The sequence below is a fragment of the Hypomesus nipponensis genome, chromosome 11 (genome assembly GCF_054491055.1).
Source record: "Hypomesus nipponensis isolate SF chromosome 11, ASM5449105v1, whole genome shotgun sequence".
NCBI classification, from domain to species: domain Eukaryota; kingdom Metazoa; phylum Chordata; class Actinopteri; order Osmeriformes; family Osmeridae; genus Hypomesus; species Hypomesus nipponensis.
The window spans coordinates 5,626,295-5,646,643 of NC_140371.1; the positions used below are offsets into that span (position 1 = coordinate 5,626,295).

The 20,349-nt window shown below is 46.5% G+C and overlaps 2 protein-coding genes across 4 annotated transcripts in view; both read right to left on the minus strand.

Annotated features, from left to right (window-relative positions):
- Nucleotides 1–10,396, minus strand: part of arhgap22a (Rho GTPase activating protein 22a) — a 12,810-nt gene extending 2,414 nt beyond the window's left edge. The window contains exons 1-9 of the mRNA XM_084709569.1: nt 10,315–10,396; nt 9,828–9,922; nt 6,653–6,849; nt 5,812–5,899; nt 2,503–2,631; nt 1,937–2,147; nt 1,493–1,625; nt 1,257–1,330; nt 184–305 (exon numbers count right to left, since the gene is read on the minus strand). Of these exons, the coding sequence (XP_084565695.1) occupies nt 184–305; nt 1,257–1,330; nt 1,493–1,625; nt 1,937–2,147; nt 2,503–2,631; nt 5,812–5,899; nt 6,653–6,849; nt 9,828–9,922; nt 10,315–10,379 (1,114 nt within the window). The 5' untranslated portion in view covers nt 10,380–10,396. The remainder of the gene's footprint in view (nt 1–183; nt 306–1,256; nt 1,331–1,492; nt 1,626–1,936; nt 2,148–2,502; nt 2,632–5,811; nt 5,900–6,652; nt 6,850–9,827; nt 9,923–10,314) is intronic.
- A 1,721-nt stretch (nt 10,397–12,117) lies between these two features.
- LOC146267900 (uncharacterized) lies at nt 12,118–19,874 on the minus strand. Of its 3 annotated transcripts, XM_084667186.1 has the most exons (11): nt 19,578–19,714; nt 18,881–18,941; nt 18,582–18,717; nt 18,232–18,342; nt 17,634–17,766; nt 16,321–16,523; nt 15,512–15,585; nt 15,056–15,218; nt 14,811–14,893; nt 14,201–14,391; nt 12,118–13,475 (listed from the first exon to the last, which is right to left on the minus strand). In XM_084667186.1, the coding sequence occupies exons 3-11, from the start codon at nt 18,662–18,664 to the stop codon at nt 12,987–12,989; spliced, it is 1,530 nt and encodes a 509-aa protein (XP_084523312.1). In that variant the 5' UTR covers nt 18,665–18,717; nt 18,881–18,941; nt 19,578–19,714; the 3' UTR covers nt 12,118–12,986. The 3 variants fall into 3 exon arrangements, with proteins under 3 accessions (XP_084523312.1, XP_084523311.1, XP_084523310.1); XM_084667185.1 differs by lacking the exon at nt 18,881–18,941 and having other exon boundaries at nt 16,321–16,499; nt 19,578–19,874; XM_084667184.1 differs by lacking the exon at nt 18,881–18,941 and having other exon boundaries at nt 19,578–19,874.
- Nucleotides 19,875–20,349: the final 475 nt, after the last annotated feature.

Consider the following 20,349-nt stretch of genomic DNA (forward strand, 5'->3'; position numbering starts at 1 on the left):
TGTATTTTTAACCTAAACCTTTCGGTAACGTTTTTTTTATTTCATTATTACTGCAATGTTGCAATTTCCCCATCTATCTCTCTCTTTAGAATTAGCATTGGAAGGCTGATAGGGGAGTTGAACCAATGACCAGTGGGTCTGAACTCATGTTGTCTGGTTGAGGTGCTGACTGATGGTGTTTACCCTCCATCATGGTGACAGGGTCCTCCACTCTGGGCCGAAGAATGTTGGGTCCGAACACGGTGGCCAGGTTCTGAACACTCATCTTGTTCTCATTGGAGTGGGTCTGGACCTCATCCAGAAACCTTACACACACAAGCAAATACACACATGCTCACACACACAGACACACGTACGCACAGACACGCACGCACACAGACACACACACATGAACAAATATTGTATTTCATACTGAGCTTCTGAACTCCCCTCCTGTTTTTCTGAGCCATGATGCTGGCTGTGTGTGAGGGTAGCACTCTCCATGGCTTCAGCTGTCAGTACTGTGATGTCATGATGGGTGTATTTATAGCGTGTCTACAGATGGAGGTGGACAGAGAAACAGACGCAGATCCCACACTGAGTCACTCCAATGTCACTTCCTGTGAGAAAGATTTGTGCGTGTGTGTGTGTGTGGGGGGGGGGGGGGGCAATAGTTTACATGCGTTTTAGTTTCCTGGTTTTTAGAAGTCTTCTAAACTACCCAGAAATGACTGAACACACAATTATTGAAAACCTAAATGACATTGTCAAAACTATTCACACAGTCAGCAAAGCAAAAGTGTATGTGGATCAAACTGTAACTATTCTTTCATTCCTTTTACACAAAAGGCATTCAATGGCCATATTCTCCTAAATCAATGAACTCTCCTCATTCATATTCCCCCACTTGCAATAAACAATATATTTACAGCACATTATTCAAATGTGCACATTTCCGAAACACATTTAAAACAGAAGGATGGCAATTGTCTTCCATTTCTGCAGCAACCAGATTTAAATATACAAAAACGTTTGGCTGAATATTTATTAATTCCAAACACCAATTGCAATTTCAGCTGAAAGCCTGCACAAGTGTCCTGTTACCCGTCTCACCAAACAGATAAAATTATTCATAATGACTAGTAAATAACCTCAGCAAATATACACAGTCACACATATACAAACGCATAGTGAATGAGTTGATATCTAGAGATGGGAAGATAAATTAGATCATTTTGATTTGGAGAAAAACTGAACAACCTGGATGGGGTTCTTACTTGCAGATGTACTTGAGGAGGTTGTAGTTGACCTGAGGAAGAGCCTTGACCTGTTTCACCAGCTCCTGGATTCCCTGCAGAACAAGAGCACATCCACCATACCTTCAGAGAGACGTCAGCTTAGCTGACACACACACACACACAAACTAATACACACACGCACAAACACACATAAATATACCACACACACACAAACTAACACACACACACATGAACTAAAACGCAAACACACACACCATCTCGTAGTCCTTGGTGAGCAGCTGGGCGCAGGAGAGGAACTGGGTGTATTTGGTGAATGGGATCACAGGCTCAGGCAGCTCCCTCAAGTACAACTTGAGCAGCGATGCTACTGTGTGGACATCTGTGGAACTGCAGGAGAGGACAGGGCGCGTGCTTAGCTTTGGCAATAAATGGCAAGATCCAGTTTGAACCCCCCCCCCCCCCCCCAAAAAAATGGTAAGGGTTAGGAATAGGTTATGATACAGATGTCCCTTGGAATTCCTGTTCCTCTTCCCATCTTTCTCTTTTTTGTTTTTTACATGCACCATTTGTATGTGTATTTGAATGAAAGCGTCTGCTAAATGATTCAAATGTAAAATGTAATGTAAGTGTGTATTTATTTATGTGTGTATCAGATGACCACTCCAGATCTGATGAGGGAGAGTCGTGGATCCTCTCACCTGTCGAACTGAGGCTTCTCTCCCCTGTCAAAAGCGTCCTGCAGTTCTCGCACGAGATTGGTCTGTCCCGGGGCCCTGAATAGTCCCTCCTCCCCAAGCCCCTGTTGGAGGATGAAACACACACACTGCTCCACCAGGACCGGAACCCTGCGCTGGGGAGAACACTGGGCCTCGCACAGCATGGTCTCCTCCAGGTGCTGGCCAAACACACCTAGAAAAGACACACACAAACACACGCGCACATAAATACACACCCATGCACACCCACACCCAAACATACAAGATATTGCATTAGCAAACATGCATAGTAATATAGCATTTGTGTTAATGTACTGTACTTGCATATGTTTTTTGACAGTGAATGAGTGTGAATGTATGTGTGGCTACAGTATGTGACCAAGGAAGAATTTCATTTATAGTTTTGACACTTTTTTTAGCCCAATGTTTGTAATAAATGCACTTGCCGTGCTTAAACATGCCTCTGTTGTTTACTGTTTTACCCTGTGTGTAAATGTGTGTGAGTGTTTGTATGTAAGTGTGTGTGTATGTATGTGTGTGTGTCCTACCTCCCCCCAGAGTGGTCCATATGGCTCTGCGTATAGCTCTGACCCAGTCCTCCATGTCACTGTGGGAGTTAGCCATCAACAGAAAAGACTCATGGCTCAGCCCTGAACGATCCTTCTCTCCAGCACCCCCTAAACACACACACACACACACACATCGTACATATTATATGTGACAGTGACGGACTAAATCGATGAATGCAACGGAAACACACCTTTCAGAGCACATGCTCATCTTTATGAGTTACTAAAACATCCTTGCAAACAGAAACGACTTCTGTCTGTCCTTGAGTGCTTCTCCTCAGAGTCATGACAGGCTCTGACTGAGCTCCAGAAGTCGTTCCCTGAGCACAGACAACCACCCTGTGTGTGCACGGTGCACGTGTACATGTGTGAACTTGTGTGTGTCTGTGCATGGTGTGTGTGTGTGTCTATTGCAGAGACACAAACTCTGTCATGTGGGGAGAGAGATGACCTAGAGAGGCAGAGACCAGATTCTGCATTTGCTGTAACCATGTGTTTCTCTCTCACACCTTCTCTCCGTGTCGCACTCTCACAATCTCTCTCTCTCTCTCTCTCTCTCTCTCTCTCTCTCTCTCTCTCTCTCTCTCTCTCTCTCTCTCTCTCTCTCTCTCTCTCTCTCTCTCTCTCTCTCTCTCTCTCTCTCTCTCTCTCTCTCTCTCTCTCTCTCTGTTCTCTCTGTATTTTCTCTGTATTTTCTCTCTCTTTCTACTTTCTCTCTGTCTCTCTTACTGTTTCACTTTGTCTTGCTGTCTTTCTCTCCCTTTACCCCCCCCCCCCCCCTGCCCTCTGAGTTCTGGAAATTGATAGCCAAGGTGACACCATACCCACACCCTCCAACACACATGACATACTCTCAGGCAAATACATGGTACACACTTTTACACACACAGAACACACTTTTACACTCACTCACACACACCCACACACAGTACACACTTGCACACACAGAGAAGACAACACAACACAAACACACACAGGACACACTCACACAGAACACACACACACACAGTATACACTTTCAGACACACACAAAGAAGAACACCCTGCTGGGAAAACATTTATAGTACTGTCATCATTTGTGTTCATTTAAGTTTTTACAGGAATACATAGCTCATGACAGTGCTCCATATCCCAGCATGCACTTCTTCTGTTGCTCCCCTTATTGCCTAGAGACCAGGCAGGTGTTGACGATATTGACATTCATGTCATTTATAGAGCCGTGTGCTGAATGGGCACAGGCATGCAGGTCATGAGGCAACACTTTCCCTCTCAGGTGTGTGTGTGAGAGTAAGTGAATGAGTGAGAGAGAGAGAGAGATAGAGAGAGAGAGAGAGAGACAGAGAGAGAGAGAGAGAGAGAGAGAGAGAGAGAGAGAGAGAGAGAGAGAGACAAAATGTGTCTTCCACATATCAGTTAACCAGCCAACACTTTCTCTCTCAGATTTATGGCCGTGCGATTCCCCAAAGCTAAGTCAGGAACAGAAAGAAAGACAGGTATCCAAACAAATGGACAGATAGATACGGTGAAAGAGGTACAGAGGGAAAGAGAGACAGAGGGAGGGAGAAAGACAGAGAAACAGAGGGAGAGAGCGACCGATAGACAGAGGGAGACAGTGGCAGAGGGAGGGAGAGACAGCCAGACAGAGAAAAACTTCTCCCTTGCTGCATGCTCATTCACCTCACACAGCTGAATGTGTTTTCCAGAGATTGTCTGTGGGACACAAGGTTGTATCTATGGGAGCTGTTTATGTGTTTATCTATGGAAGCAGTTTATCGCTGCCATTCGTCTCATTCTTGCACAAGAGAGCATCCATTCACACTACTGGCTTATGGTGTTACCGGGAAAAGTAATGCCTGCCATGACCCCTGTCATGACACCTGCCATGACCCCTGGTCTCTTCTGACACTCAGACAAAGAAGGTTTAAGACACTACACACACACATAATACCTCGCTTTAACTCCATACTGCTGTGCGTCCGTAGAGAAGGGACATACACTCCAACAGGCAGAAATGCAAGCCCGTATGCAGGCACGGTGCTTGCCCACACGGACTCCGCACTCACACATGCAAACACAATGGGACCAGAATATCCACACCCTTACGAAAACGAATCAACACACTCTGCTTACCCAAAAGGATGTCAGGGGGGGTATGCGGCTTGCAGCAGACATGGCCCATGGTTGGATCCAAGAGAGAGGGGTGAAAGAGTGAGATGGTGAGAGGGAGAGGGGTTGTAGGGGTGAGAGAGTGAGGGGGTGAGAGTGAACGGTGAAAGGGTGCGAGAGTGAAGGGGTGAGAGTGAAGGAGTGAGGGTGATGGGTGAGAGAGTGAGGCGGTAAGAAGGCAAAATAGTGAGACAGGGAGAGGGGGTGACAGAAGGGGAGGGTGAAGGGCTGACAGGGTGAGAGGGTGAGAGTTAGAGAATAAGAGTGTGCGAGAGAGTGAGAGGGTGTGTGTGTGTGAGAGAGTGAGAGTGTGCGAGAGAGTGAGAGGGTGTGTGTGTGTGAGAGAGTGAGAGAATGAGAGAGAGTGAGAGGGTGAAGGAGCACCCGCCGACTACCCAGCTGGTACAGTCAGGAGGAACCTACAGCTGTGACATGTCAGTTACCCTTCTGCCAGCGGCCCTACAGGGTGCCAGGCCGCACCAAGGTGTGCATGTGTGTGTGTGTGTGTGTGTGTGTGTGTGTGTGTGTGTAGGGGAATGCGAGATGTGGTGCAAGGCCAGATAGCTAATAAAGAGACAATAGTCCTATCCCAGTCTCACTAGTCGAACTCCAACTATTAAACCACCACACACAAACAGGTCCTCCAACGTCTCAAAGTGACAGCAGGTTCTATGTCAGAAGTCCTGTCATTTGGTTCCCTGTACGTACACGTACACACTTACACACAGGTATACACACATACACTCACACACTCACACACAAACACACACACACACACACTCTCTCAAAAACACACCCTCTCTGACACACACACACACACACACAACACACACATACACACACACCTTCTCTGTCACCGTTTTGCTTTGTTCCACACAACCTCATATAGTCTAGGACGACAGTAACACAGACAAAGCTATTGTACATACAAACCATACCATGCAAGCAACATCTGTATTAGACAATCTTCTCCATCTTAAGACTCGAAAAAAGACCCCAAGAAAACTTTCTTAGTTCCTTTCCGTATTTCTATATGGCTTTTGAAAATATTTTCAACTTTAGAGAAATAGACTGTCTGCTGTACTAGAGGGTGAATGAGATGTGTCAGCCATGTCAACTCACCTGGAATAATCTCAAACAGGTGGCGACCAGGTTCATCCTGATTGGCTGGAAGTTCGTTAACCTGACTACCTTGGAGAGGGATACAGCCCTGGAAGAGAGAAAAATAGAAAGAGTGCTGGACAGTATTTTTAAGGGGCAAATAAATCGATGATAACTGCCAGAATTGATTAGCTAGCAGAACAAGTGGAAGTGACTGGTGTGTGACATGTGACTCTAACCCTCCCCTAATCTCCCGTCATCTCTTCTGCTTTTCCTTCCTTCTTTCCTTCCTTCCTTCCTTCCTTCCTTCCTTCCTTCCTTCCTTCCTTCCTTCCTTCCTTCCTTCCTTCCTTCCTTCCTTCCTTCCTTCCTTCCTTCCTTCCTTCCTTCCTTCCTTCCTTCCTTCCTTCCTTCCTTCCTTCTTTCCTTCCTTCGGTCTCCCCTTCCCTCTCCCCTCCTCTCCTCTCCTGGGCAGCGCTCCAACAGAGGACAATAAGATGGGTGAGCGGTCTTAAAGATGACTCAGGAAAACATCCATTTATCCCATCATTCTATCCCTCCCTCTGCCCCATCTCTCCCCCCCCCCCCCCTCCTTGCACAGTAGGAGTCAGGGGTCAGTTGTTTAACAGCCTGACTCAGAGGGTAGGCTGGCAGAGGGCAGCCTGGCAGTGGCCTGTTAGCTCAGTCACACTGCCTGTCTAGAAAAAAGGAAAGAATGACTGGAGCTAGGATGGACTGAAGTGAAGGAGAGGAGTGAAGGAGGAGAGGAGGAGGGAAAGAAAGAAGAGAAGATGATAGAGCACCAGCAAAAGGGACACCGAATGATGTCCAGAGATGCTCATGTTCCAGGTCTACATGGTACCTGAGCCTTGGCCTCTTCCTGGTCCTTGTAGAAGAAAAGCGCCTGGCTGCTAAGGACAAACCAGCGCAGCTGCCAGTTCTTCATGATGGAGCGCTGCCTTTTCAGCCAGCCGGCCTTCAGTGCCCTCTGTTGATCTGGAGGGGAACAGGGCCTGGAGATCCGGGACAGTTCCCCCATCACCATGCTCTTGGAGCGCGCTGCAGAGACAGATGGGCAGGCACGCAGGCATGAAGACGGACAGACAGACAGACAGACAGACAGACAAGCAGGCAGGTGGGCAAGGTGGCAGGAAGGTAGGTTGGTAGGCCAGCCAGCCGGCAGGCAGACAGAGACAGACAGGAAGACAGGCAGGCAGGCACACACATACACACAATGTCATCATTTTCATATTCATATTTATGTCTGGTTGTGATCACATTACACACACATACATATATACAGTATGGCTGGGATCAAGTTACACACTGACAGAACAAAGTGGGCTCTGATTAAAAAGCATGGATTATATATCAGAGTATGTGTGTGTGTGTCAGGGACAGAAGGACTGTCCCATCTGGCTGAGAGAGAGAGAGAGAGAGAGAGAGAGAGAGAGAGAGAGAGAGAGAGAGAGAGAGAGAGAGAGAGAGGGGGAAATCAATCGCTTCTTTCTCTCTCTTAATTGCATCCTTCTTTCTGCTGAGGCCAGCATCAGGAGAGTGTTTCTGTAAGAGGAAAGGCTCCGACTCTCCTTCTCTCTCTACATTCTCTTTCTCTTTCTGTCTATCCTTTCTCTGCCCCTCTCCATTTCTTTGCCTCATTCTCTTTATATTTTCTTTCTTTCCCAGCTCATTTGTGTGGGATTCATTTGCGGAGTCACAACCACATGGAAGGATCTTCATCATCTTCATCATCACCTATAATCATCATCGTCATCATCATCATCATCATCACTCACACACTGCAGCAGTTGTCCGATGATTTTGCTCTGGGTGAGAGGAACTATGTTTGACACACAGCTGTTGTACACAGCAGTAGTAAGGGCAGTACGTCATGCACAGTCTTTAGGATGCAGCCAAGATTAAACTCCCAGTAGGGACTTTTACAACGCCCCTCTGGGATATTTTTTTATATATTCAAAAACAATACTACAAGTGTCTCATTTTATTTTGAAATGCCATTTTTGTGATGCAAGGCTTCACAGATGCCCACAGATCAGCAGCAGTAATCAACGTAGACCCTTTCATTCTTGAGACTGTCGCACGGCCAGTTGGACAACATTTACAAACTCAGCAGTTGTGGACAGTAACCACACACTGGACAAAAAAATTAATATTGTCCCCATCTAGTATATCTCCCTGTCGTAGAGAGCACACCACCCGAAGAGACTCCAGAGGTGAGACAATACATTGCAGTGCACGTTCCTACAGAGGGCAACATCCCAAGGCTCTCACTGAGAGCCGTCTGTCTGGGAGTGGACAGCACAGAGACAGCTGACTGGACGCAGGCTGTCCAGCCCAGTCCTGTCTGGGGAGGAAACAGCTGTCAGCCCGTCGCAGCAGTACCAGCTGCTGCTATCCTGGTGTAACACGATCACCATCTCATACTCTGACACTCCACACAGACCCAGAGAACGGTGCCAATGCACCGCAGAATGAGGAGAGTAGAGGGCAAGAGGATAGCAGGAGGGGGGGGGGTGAGAGAAGAGGATTGAGTGGGAGAAGAGAGAAGAGGAGAGGAGAAGAGAGGGAAGGAGAGGGGGGAGAAGAGAGGGAGGAGAGGAAAGGCAGTTCTTACCCCTGCGTGTCTGTTTTATCTTGGGACTCAGCATGGTTAGCGTTCCTTTGCTTCCTCTCTCACAGACATGTCTGCATCCCTCCGCTCTCCCCCCACTCTCCACACACACTGCTACTCTCCTCTGTTCTGCGCTCGCACACTCGCACACGCTGGACACACACTCGCACACGCTGCTTGTATCTGCTGCCTCGCCCTCTTTCTCCTCATCCTCTAGCATCCTTCTCTCTCTTTCTCTCTCTCTCTCTCTCTCTCTCTCTCTCTCTCTCTCTCTCTCTCTCTCTCTCTCTCTCTCTCTCTCTCTCTCTCTCTCTCTCTCTCTCTCTCTCTCTCTCTCTCTCTCTCTCTCTCTCTCTCTCTCTCTCTCTCTCTCTCTCTCTCTCTCTCTCTCTCTCTCTCTCTCTCTCTCTCTCTCTCTCTCTCTCTCTCTCTCTCTCTCTCTCTCTCTCTCTCTCACTCTCTCTCTCCCTTGACTCTTTTACTCTGTCTCTTGTGGCTCTTTCTTTACCTCTCTTCCACGTTTGCTCTCTTTCTCTTCCGCTCTCCCTCCTTATGTTGCACTCCCATACTTTCTATGTTCTGCTTTTTCTCTGTCGCTGACACACCCTCCCACCCTTTGTCTCTCTCTCTCTCTCTCTCTCTCTCTCTCTCTCTCTCTCTCTCTCTCTCTCTCTCTCACTCTCCCCCACTGGTCCAGTGTGCTGTTACACAATCCATGCCCAGTCTTCCTCTTTTCCTTCCTAGTACTGTTCCAGTGTCTCTTTTTGTAAGTCTCTATGAATACATCTGGCTGCTTGTCCTCTGCTGTCGTGTCGCCCCTCTCTCCACAACTCCCTTTATCTCTCTCTCCATCTTACCCGCCACCCCACCATGCCTCTTTCCCTCCTCTCTCCCTCCACCCCTCCTTCCCTCCTTCTTCCCTTCTTCCCCACCATCCATCTTCTCCTCCACTCCACCTTCCCTTTCTCCCACACACAGACAATAAGGTCTACCGTTCTGAATGGTAGGGTTAGACTCTGGTTAGACTCAGCAACACTACCCCTACCATGACCTCTGATCTGAACCAAACATAGCTAACCTGCTCAGCAGAGGACACAACAAGTCACCTCTTGTTACAAAAATACAGCTACTGTATACTTACAAATGTTTATATCATTTTTTTCTCTTCATACTAAATTACTGGACAGTTTTACCTACTACAACTGTTGAAATTAGTATCGAAAAAGCTCAATGGGGTACACAATTGCATTCATATAGACAAAACTGTCATTCTTGTTATAACAGACAGACGGACGGACGGACAGACAGTTAGATAGATGAGATAGTGATTGAATACAAGATCCAGCCAAGTCCTGAAGGTATAGGTTGTCCTTTAGGTGTTGTGGTGCAACAGTGTGGTTCCTACCTGTCAGTCTCCTCTGTGTCTCAGTCGGCCACGGAGCTCTACACCTGGCGGGCTTCATCTCCACTCTGAACCCATCTGTCCACTGGACCGGGTTCCTCTAGGAACAACAAGGAAAGAGAGAGGGGGAGAAAGACAGAGAGAAGGGAAGAGAGAAAGAGAGAGCAAGAGATACAGACAGAAAGGATGCGAGAGGGACAGACAGAGATAGAGAGGAATTGTTTGCCGTGAGAGACGAGCAATGGCATGCACACTGCTTATCATAGTAGTAACACAGCAAACTCAGTCCTATGGATTACAGCGGATAATTGATAATTACAGGGAGACAATCCAATGATGGCAGCCAGTCACACAGACCGGGGAGAGCGGCCAGCGACAGCCCGGGACCATGAGGAGCACAGCACAGTGAGAGCCTGGGACCATGAGGAGCACAGCACAGTGACAGCAGTGATGCAGGATGAAGACTGTCTGAGATCATTGTACTCACCACGTCATGGACGCCCAGCTCTCAGCCTTGGACTGGTGAAGAGCCCACTGTGCTGCACACTCACACATTCACTCACTCACACACAAAACACACACACACACACAGTCACACACATTCACTCACACACAGACACGCTCACACACACACACTTATAAATGGTGAAAGCATAGATTTGGGAAAACAAACTGAAAAATAAGTATTGGTGTTGTCTTTTCCTCCTTATTCTAGCTCGTACTCTCATTTCTTTGTCCCGCTATTTGCCTAACTGCTTTTTTTCCTGTGCCTGTAGAATAAGTCAGGAAGTGTGTTTACATGAGGGAGAAGTGAAATACGCTGACCTGTCAGTAAGCACATTAAAGGTTTCCTCTTTAGAGGTGATTATGGACTCCCTGCTTTGAATAAGCAATGTGTACAACAGTCTTAACGGCATTCAACGGTATTATTGGTCTGTGAGACTACGCAGATGTTTTCTCATTTATGATGATTCAATTTTCTAATTAATTGCTCCATGAAAAGCTGTTTCATGTTCTGCAAACAAGGACATTCAGTTTTTCTTGCTGAACGTCTTCAGCCTTACATCTGCAGTTTCATTAGGGAAACAACACAGAACCCAATAATGTGGTCAGTAAAACACGAAAGAGTATCATGTGCAGAGGATGGGTTTTTGAAAAAAGATTCTGTACTGTAAACCACGGAACGAACATTGATCAGAACTTAGAACCCTGACCACATCAGCACACCCCAGGGAACTAAAGGAGATGATTAGCCAGTCCGATGATTTCATTGGCTAATGGACAAGAAGCAGCTGCCCCTTCAGAAACCATAACAGTGATTCAGGGGGACAAAATGAGAGAGGGATGGGGAGACTAGAGAGAGTACTGAGAGTGTAAAGAGAGAGAGATGGACAGAGAGGAATAGAGAGATAAGAGAGGGAAAGAGAAAGAGAGATAGAGAGAAATCAAGAGACGAGAGAATGGGGCTAGACAGAGAGAAAGAGGTGGGGAGAGAATACGGGGGAAGGAGACATGGACGGAGAGAGAGAGCCAGCATGGGGCCTGTCCCACCTGAACATGCCGCCTTCTCTCAGGACAGGGGCGAGAGACAGAGAGAGAGAGAGGAGAGAGCGAGAGCAGGGCAGCCACTCTGAATGCAGAGCAGGCTTCAGTAAGGACAGTAATTCACCCCCCTGCTGACAGAGAGAGACGCCCAGACTCATACAGCTCTGCTCTGACAGCCCTCCACTCTGGAGCCCCCATCCAGACCTGCTGGACTGGAGGTCCACTGGGACAGGGAGGCAGGGTGTGTGTGTGTGTGTGTGTGTAATAAAGAAGGTTGAGGTGTGGATGTGCGATGGCAGAGGTTGAGGTGTGTGTGTAGGTGTGTGTAATAGAGGAGGCTGAGATGTGTTTGTGTGTACATCTGTGGCTGTGTGTGTGTGTGTGTGTGTGTGTAATCGAGGAGATTGAGATTGGTGTGTAACAGAGGAAGCTGAGTTGTGTGTGTGTGTGTGTGTATAACAAAGGGGGCTGAGTGGGCCTTGTCCATTAGGGAGAGTAGATGAAGAGTAGACCATGATTTAGAAGGGAAGAGAGAGAGACAAAAAGGGAGGGGCTAGAAAAATATATATTTATATTAGGTATCCCATGCGTCTTATATTAAGTAACAAGATTATGCTTAAAGGGGCATAACCTACGGTAACTGTGCACTTACTACAGACTTGTAACCTACAGTCCTGTAACTACTGTACTATAACTACACAGGTATCTACTGTGGGCTCCTAAATAACTTTAACACATTCAATCATAATTCCATACCACACTTTTATTTAAAACAAGAATAGTGTCAGGTGTATAAAAGCAGGTGAAATGTGCAGACATTCAGGTAGCAAACCTCTAAAGCTCAAACAGCAGAATACTTCACTCCACAGTTTAGAAAGCAGGTAAACATCACCCTGTCTGTTTTTTAAAAGAATGTGAAATAATACAGCTCAGTGCGTTGTTGACAGTCTGAAAATAACAAACTACAACAGAGGACATAGTACTTCTTCACAATTTACATGAAAACAATTAAAAGCAGGTTAGAACTAGGCATTCAAGTGTAGATCTGGTGGTCGCTTCCAGAACATCATGACCATCACATACTAAAGCCTGGTTCACATTATTGCGTACATTGTGTTTGACTTTGTACATTTTCAAAATGGCCATGGGTTTTGCTGGTCCGTAACTTGGATACAGGTCAGTCGGATCAGTACGGATGCGTATATCAGATTATATATTATATATACACACTGTCTCAATATGCAGCACAAACAATTTGAAGCAGATTGACCCTCTGCAGACAGATCCATGAAAATATGCAATAATGTGAACCTACTATAAGAGTGGAGAGGCAAAAGTATTTTTGAGGGTGTACAGTACCAGTAAAGTACAGTACAGAACATATCTACTAAATACTTCAGTCAGAGCCATACAATATTTTTGTATGTATATTATAATTATTATGACATGTTGTCATTGTAGTTCAATCGTATGTTTTGTATATGTTGTTTGTACTGTACATGTATTGTATATGTACATTGTATATGTATTATAAATATAATTATGGCTCTGCGTCTGACGCACGTTTCTACTGCAGGGTCAGGGGTCAAAGTTCAGGTTAAGACCATGCCCCAATGTCTAGATATCTATAGAGGGACTGTCCTGCTCTGTAAGGCCCCGCCCTACACGCTGCCTTCCCTCCAATAAGAATATCAGCACAGCCATCAAACGCTGTCCTAGTGACCGTTGGCGCATAGAGGTCTCGCACTGTCTGAAATAGGTGGTGGTTCCCATGGCAATGGCGTCACACTGTTCTGTCAGCAGCCACGCCTCCCAGAGTAGCGTGAAAGCATTCAAGGTCGCCATAACCACCACCCAGAATTCTGTCCCCAGCACAGAAAGCCCTGATGACAGGCTCCACCCACCGACCACGAAAGCCACATACAGGTAACGTGTAGCCACGGCAACAAAGAAGAGGTGTGCGGTCACCATGGAGAGGATAAAGATAAGGAAGAGGCGATGGTTGCCTCGGCCGATGCAGCAGTTGAGGAAGAGGCAGTGATGGTCGTAGTCTCTCACACACACATCACACAGCTTGCAGTGTTTGGTGTGGTCTGGCTGGAACAACTGGGGACAGGAGGAATGGAGGGGGAGGAAAGAAATTGAGACAGAGAGATAGCGAAGGACACAGAAAAACATAAATCCAGGTGTGTTGAGGCACATGTTATGATATTGTAAGGCTGGGTGTCAAACCTGCCCCCACCTCTCATATGCTAAAGTCTGGAGTTTCTGGACGGTCTCAACTTGATGGCTCTCACACCCCATTCAAGATGTGGTCTGATTGGTTGTTCTTGTGTATAAAGGGAATTGTAATGCATTGTTCTTTGGATTCTTCGTCTCCTGAGACCTTCTCCTCAGTTCTGCCTTGTCCTACTGTCCTACTCCTTCCTCACCTCTTGTTTTCTCTCTGATTTACAATGATCATGGTAGAGTAGGTAAGATTGAAAACTTTCATATTGTAACATGTTTGCCTTGTAATTGATTTCATTCATTTGCAAAGTTATTAAATGCGTATTTCATTTAACCATACTTTGACCATTCTTGCTCTGATTTAACTCATAGAGTCAAATACCTGGAATTCTATTGGTATTGGCATTATTTGCTTCATGCTAATACACTGTTCAGTTTCCCATCTTCCTTTAAACCATAGGGGAATTAGTTTTGGTTGTTTGGACAATATTTACCCCCCTACAATGTTATGACATTCTGAGGGCCCAGTTTTCAGTTCCGAGCTGTACACTCGAGTGCTTGTGACTCACCCACAGGTCCAGAGGACAAAGAGTTCTGCTCACCTCACAGTAGATACAGAATCTCTGAGGGTTCTCGTTGTTCTCCACCAGGTCTGCGATGCTGGAGAATCGAGGGTCTGCATCCCCCGGGCCGAGCGTACCCGGGTCCTGGATCAGAACCTTCCAGAACAGAACCAGAACCAGGGAGAAGTGGACAACGGACACATGCATCAGACCGCTTGCTGGCCAGACACGTGAAGTGGTTAAGGCTCATGTCTGACTTCTGAATGAGACTAACTCCTATGTGTCCTTATTACACAACATCTCAATCTGGGGGCTGCTTTGCTCTACACAGATTACAATCCTCGGAGGGTAAAATATAGGCCTGAAGAGACATTTTTCAGGTCCTCTAGTTTGTCGCTAGGGTTATGACACCCTATACCACTCTGGTTTGATATTGAATATGTTTTTGTGCATGTCTATGTTTTTTCATGTATGAGCTGTGTGTGTGTGTGTGTGTGTGTGTGTGTGTGTGTGTATGTGTGCATGAGCTGTGTGTGTGTGTGTGTGTGTTTGGGCTGTGTTTGGTGTAAATGTGTGGTGTGTGTGTGTGTGAGCTATGAGTATATGTATGTATGAGCTGTGGGGGATCGCACTGAGCTGTGAAGGATATTGGGAATGATCTTGCCATAGAAGCAGAGCAGGGAGTGGAACAGACCGGCTATCAGGGTCCCCAGATACACAGGGTTGGGCAGCCTAGAACACAACAGAACACAGCTGAACACATCTGAGCATAATGCAACAACCTCAGCACAGCAGACCATAGCCTAACACATTACAACAAAGGTTTGGGAGTTGGGGTTGGGGCTGAGGTTAGTGTTAGGGTTGTGGCAGTGGTTGGGGTCAGGAGGTGGTCACCTCTGGTAGGTGGTCATGCGGTGGAACTGTGTGAAGATGCTGCGGGCCAGCCAGGGGAAGAGCAGGCTGCAGACCAGGCCCCCGTAGCCCCCCAGCATGGAGGCCACCAGTAGGATGGCGGCTCCGCTCAGCGACGGGAACAGCACAGTCCAGTAGTACAGTACTGCAAACAAACACGCACACACCTCAGCACGCAAACAGATATACTTTGGCACACAGAAACGCACACGTTAGCAGACACGCGCTACCACTCACATACATACGTGAGCATGCAAACAAACCCATTACCACGGAAATAAATACACGTTAGCATGCGTATACACACACCCACTTTGGCATAATACACACACAGACACATTAGCATCTAAGCATAGGCACACACACACACACACACACACACACACACTAACACATCTACAACACCTACATTAGACCATGTGTGAGATAGACACTTACAATGAGACTCTTGCGGTTTCAGGTGCATGGGCTCACGGATGTACTGACTCAGCAGTTTGGTGAGCTGCTGATGTCTGGGGGAAGGTAAAAACACAGTTTCACTCATGGTATAACTACTTACATCCCATCCATGACACAGGTATGTATAACTGTATACAACCCTACCATGATACAGATATCTATGACTTTATACAACCTGACCATGATAGACATGTTGTCTCAGGTCATCTCCATATGTAGATGTATATGCAGAATAGGTATGTGTGCTGAATGGCTGACTACACGAGGGTGTCACTGGCTAAGCCAGGATAGACCAGGTTAGGCCTGGATCGACTAGGCTAGACCAGGCCAAACCAGGCTTGACCCGGATGTAGTAAGCTAGGCCAGGTTGACCAGAGCAGACCAGGCTAAGCAGCAAGATAGTAGAATAGTCTAAGCCAAGATAGAACAGGACAGAGTAGACTAGACTTGGCCAGGCCAGGCCAGGCCTGTAGAGTCACACATGACATTTGATATTACAAGTCTTAATAGATTTTAAATTAAAAGCAGGATTGTGGGTATATGTTTACCTCAAAGATTGTCTGATTTCCTACTTGTGGTCAAGCGAGCGAGATGACGTAAACTCATTCCTCACTTTAAACTTAGCTTTTATAAAAAAAGTTAGCTTATCGATCCTTAGCGGCTAAAGTCTTGTTTATGAAAAGTGGTTGTTGGGTGTGTCAGTCAGACGACCCCGGTTCGAACCCCAGAGTGTGCAAGTTGAGTTAAGTGCAACAAGCGACACCATGACACCTGTGCCTGCAGATCACCTGAAGGTCTTCCCCTGCCTGCTAAGGTCAAGGGGAGTGAGGCCGTTGTAGTTCTTGATGTGTAGCAGCCTGTATCCGGCCCTCTGCAGCAAGGTCCAGCACACCTCCACTGCGCCCCGCTCTGCTGCCACGTGCAGCGCTGTCGCCCCCTGCTGGTCCACTGCATCCACGGAACACCTCTGAAACAGCAGATAGGAAGAGCCCTATACACAGGCCTTTATTACACACACATCTCCAAAAAGAGCTCAACACACAACCGTACACATGCATGCTTATGTGGATCTGTCTGCACAGCTGTGACCGTACAAGTGTTTTTATCCTCAAGAGACATCATGGCTTGCACACGAATGAAGCGTTACATTTGCTCAATTTGAATGTACAAAGGAAAAATTCTTACAGTTCCTTCATCCGAGCCTCTGAAGACCCAGTGTCTTAATTGTATTTTCTTTGGAAATGTGCCGACACAACTTCCCAAAGTTTTGTATGTCTGCACCAAAAATTTCAGCCACGACTGTTTCCTCAACTTGAGCTAATACAAAGCTGGATCAGTGACTCTCCTTGGTCCAGCTACAAACCTCGGACAAGTAAGTTAACTAACGCTATATCATTTTGTTGCTTTACTATATATGGTTACCGAGCTTGCTACCCTTAGAATGTGGCTGTAACATTAGCTCTGCAGCTAACAGCTGAGTTACTGTCGCTAATGTACAGGTAGATAGCATCAAGTATGTGTGTGAATACACATGCTGTAACGCGAGTGTTGTACACTTCTTTGTTATTTGGATAACCATTCTGCTGTTGTTATGGCGCGCGCAATATCTGCCTTTCCCCTCATTGAAATGATTATGAGTGTGCACCTCTGAAAACCAGGGTGATCAGATGAGAATTTTGAAAATTTGAGGCATCTTACAGCAACGGGGCTACGAGCCATTGCAATACATGCATTGTAAACATTAGCACATGGTGCCGCCTCTCTCCTCCTCATTAGCATTTACAGCTACAGACACAGAAACATCGCATCTTGAGGAAAGCTCATTTGTGGGACTGCTCGTAGTGGCTGTAATTATTCACCAAGGCTGAATTTTGGGAAAGAGCCTTCCGATACAGTATTAGGGGACCACTAAGGCCTATATAAAAGCATCCAAAAACAGCATATCATGTGACCTTTAAGGATTGCATTCAGTAAAACATCGGGACTGGGACAGTGTGTGTGTGTGTGTTTCTGAGTGTGAGTGAATGTGTATCTAAGTGTGTGTGTGTCTGAGTGAGTGTGTATCTAAGTGTGTGTGTGTGTGTGTCTGAGTGAAACCCACCTGCTCTCGGAGCAGGTAGCGGACCACTTCAGTGTTGCCTGTGGAAGCAGCCAGATGTAGAGGTGTGACCTGGTACATATCCCCATCTGAGAACCTGAACATGCCCGTCTCCCACAGGTAGTGCACGGACACACTGAGACACACAAAGAAAGAGAGAGAGAGAGAGAGAGAGCAGAGAGTAAGAGAGAGAAAGGGGAGAGAGAGATGACAAGGGGGGATACAGAAAACAGGACAGAGACAGGAAGGGAGGGGGAAAAGAGAGGGACAGAGGAAGAGAGAGAAGGAGAGGCAGACAGAAGGAGAGGCAGACAGAAGGAGAGGCAGACAGAAGGAGAGGCAGACAGAAGGAGAGGCAGACAGAAGGAGAGGCAGACAGAAGGAGAGGCAGACAGAAGGAGAGGCAGACAGAAGGAGAGGCAGACAGAAGGAGAGGCAGACAGAAGGAGAGGCAGACAGAAGGAGAGGCAGACAGAAGGAGAGGCAGACAGAAGGAGAGAAACATAGAGAGGGAAAAGAGAAAGACAGCCAGAGTTTGTGTGTGTGTGCACATGAGCATGTGTGCAGAGTGTGTGTTTGTGTATGTGTGCAGCCTACTCACATGCTACCGCCACTGACTGCATGGTGCAGTGCTGTCTTGCCTTGCAGGTCGACAATGCGAAGGTCAGCTCCATGCTGCATCATCTGGTGCATTACATACACATTGCCCTGTCTGGGGATGGACCAGTATTAGTTTAGTATGCAAGACACTCAGGAGGGCCAACAACCTTCTTCATAGGAACCCAACCATCAACTACCATTTGGTCAATAGGGACTGATTGGATCAGTTGGTAAAATGTCTGTCTGAAAACCTATGTTCCCATGCCAGTTTGATTGGATATGAGATGATGTCACTTTGGTATAGGAAGTAGACTGGGGTAAGTGCTTTGTGGGAGTTGTTGTTCTACTTACCTGCAGGCGAAATGGAAGGCTGTCTGGCCAGCATCGCATGTCAAGTTGGGGTCAGCGCCGTTGCTAAGCACCAGGTCCACCATAGCACGGTTTCCATGGAGAGCAGCAACATGGAGAGGCGTGAACCCACCCCAGCCTGCACAAACACACACACAAAATGATGGGAATGTAACTTAATTAGTGTTTCCCTTCTGGAGCAACTGTCCCTTTGTCTCAGTGAGGTTAAATGTGACTTAATGTCTTCCTGTGTGTCTGTGTCACAGGAGCTGAATGAGTCAGAGCCCAGGGTAGACACTCACACCATCTCAGATCACTGACGATAACACCAGCAGGGGGTTATATATCCTGTAGCTTCCAAACCTGGCAACATGACAAAATCACATCCAAAGACTGCTGCAGTGTGTTTGTGAGTGCAAGAGAAGGGGGTGTAAGAGAAAGAGATAGAGAGAGAATGTTGTGTGTGTGAGTGAGTGAGTGAGTGAGTGAGTGGGTGAGAGAGAGAAAGAGTGAGAGAGAGAGAGAGAGAGAGAGAGAGAGAGAGAGAGAGAGAGAGAGAGAGAGAGAGAGAGAGAGAGAGAGAGAGAGAGAGAGAGAGCGTGTACATGTGTATTTGTATAAATCAGCAACTTGTAACCCACACCCTACGTATCTAATCACCAAAGTGACAACAAGAGGATATAGTGGACATCCCAACAGCAGTAGCCAAGTACACATTATAGGCTAGAATACAGCACAGGAAATCAGCTGTCTGACTCGTCTTGATATCCGTCAATGCTTTTAATTCTGAACTTAATAGCAGAGCAATCTATGTACAAGGTGTGCCAAAAATACACGTTTTTTGTAGTTGAAACTACATATAACTGCTGTATTACACAATAGTATTAGCTACATACTACATTGAGAAATCATGCAATAGATGACCAAGACAAGATAGCATTTCATATCGCATGTGCAGGTCTTTTCAAACCTTACCAACATTAACCAGGAAGGACATACCTTTATGTTTGAGGACAGATCGATCAAGTTGAATGAAATGTGCACATTGTTCAATATTTCCTCTCTGAATGCTGTCAAATATGTCTCCTTCGTCACCAGAGCAACCGGCGGGCAGCGGATGCATAGTGAGAACGGACGCTGTCCCCCTGTAGTCTAACTCGTGCAACCGTAACACAAACTACCAAATATGCATTAAAAACTCGTATTTAATGGAGACAGATACCCATTTTGTCTTGGCAAAGTGACACGATGTTACATTTTGGCATAATGATTGCGGCAGTAGACCCATGGCGAAGATCATTGGATGCGGACTACACACGTGACTACTGTGCCGTCTTCGTCACCAAAACATGTGCGCTTATAAATAAATCACAGACCGATTATTTTTAAGGGCTGTTTGAGTGCTAGTGTAGATCAGATCGCAGGGTTTTCGGTTAACTTCAACAAACTTCCCGCGCCTGCTTCTCAAATGTCTCAGTGACTCTCACAATAAAGTATTTAACACCACACCTTTTACGATTACTTGACATGTTACGCGACCAAATAAGAAATTTCTGCGCAAGCTCGAATATCTCAATGACCACCCTGACATAAACAATTTTAATTGGTTATTAATTTAGAACTAAAAACAAGCCTACTGAAATAGGTTTTTCCTTCAGATCACAGCTTCTATATTATGTGGAAGGACGTGAACCAGAGTGACCAGGCAAAATTAAAGGTAAGAGCTGTGGACTATCTGCTCTCTGAGTGTAAAGGGTTACTTAATCGTTGT

Bases quoted from the DNA above. Each gene is read 5' to 3' on its own strand.
- LOC146267900 (XM_084667184.1), bottom strand. From the start codon at position 19,701: ATGCATCCGCTGCCCGCCGGTTGCTCTGGTGACGAAGGAGACATATTT. The intron at 18,718-19,577 runs GTATGTCCTTCC...GTGTTTGTGCAG, and splicing joins ATCTGTCCTCAAACATAAAG to GCTGGGGTGGGTTCACGCCT. The intron at 13,476-14,200 runs GTGAGCAGAACT...TCCTGTCCCCAG, and splicing joins GATTCTGTATCTACTGTGAG to TTGTTCCAGCCAGACCACAC.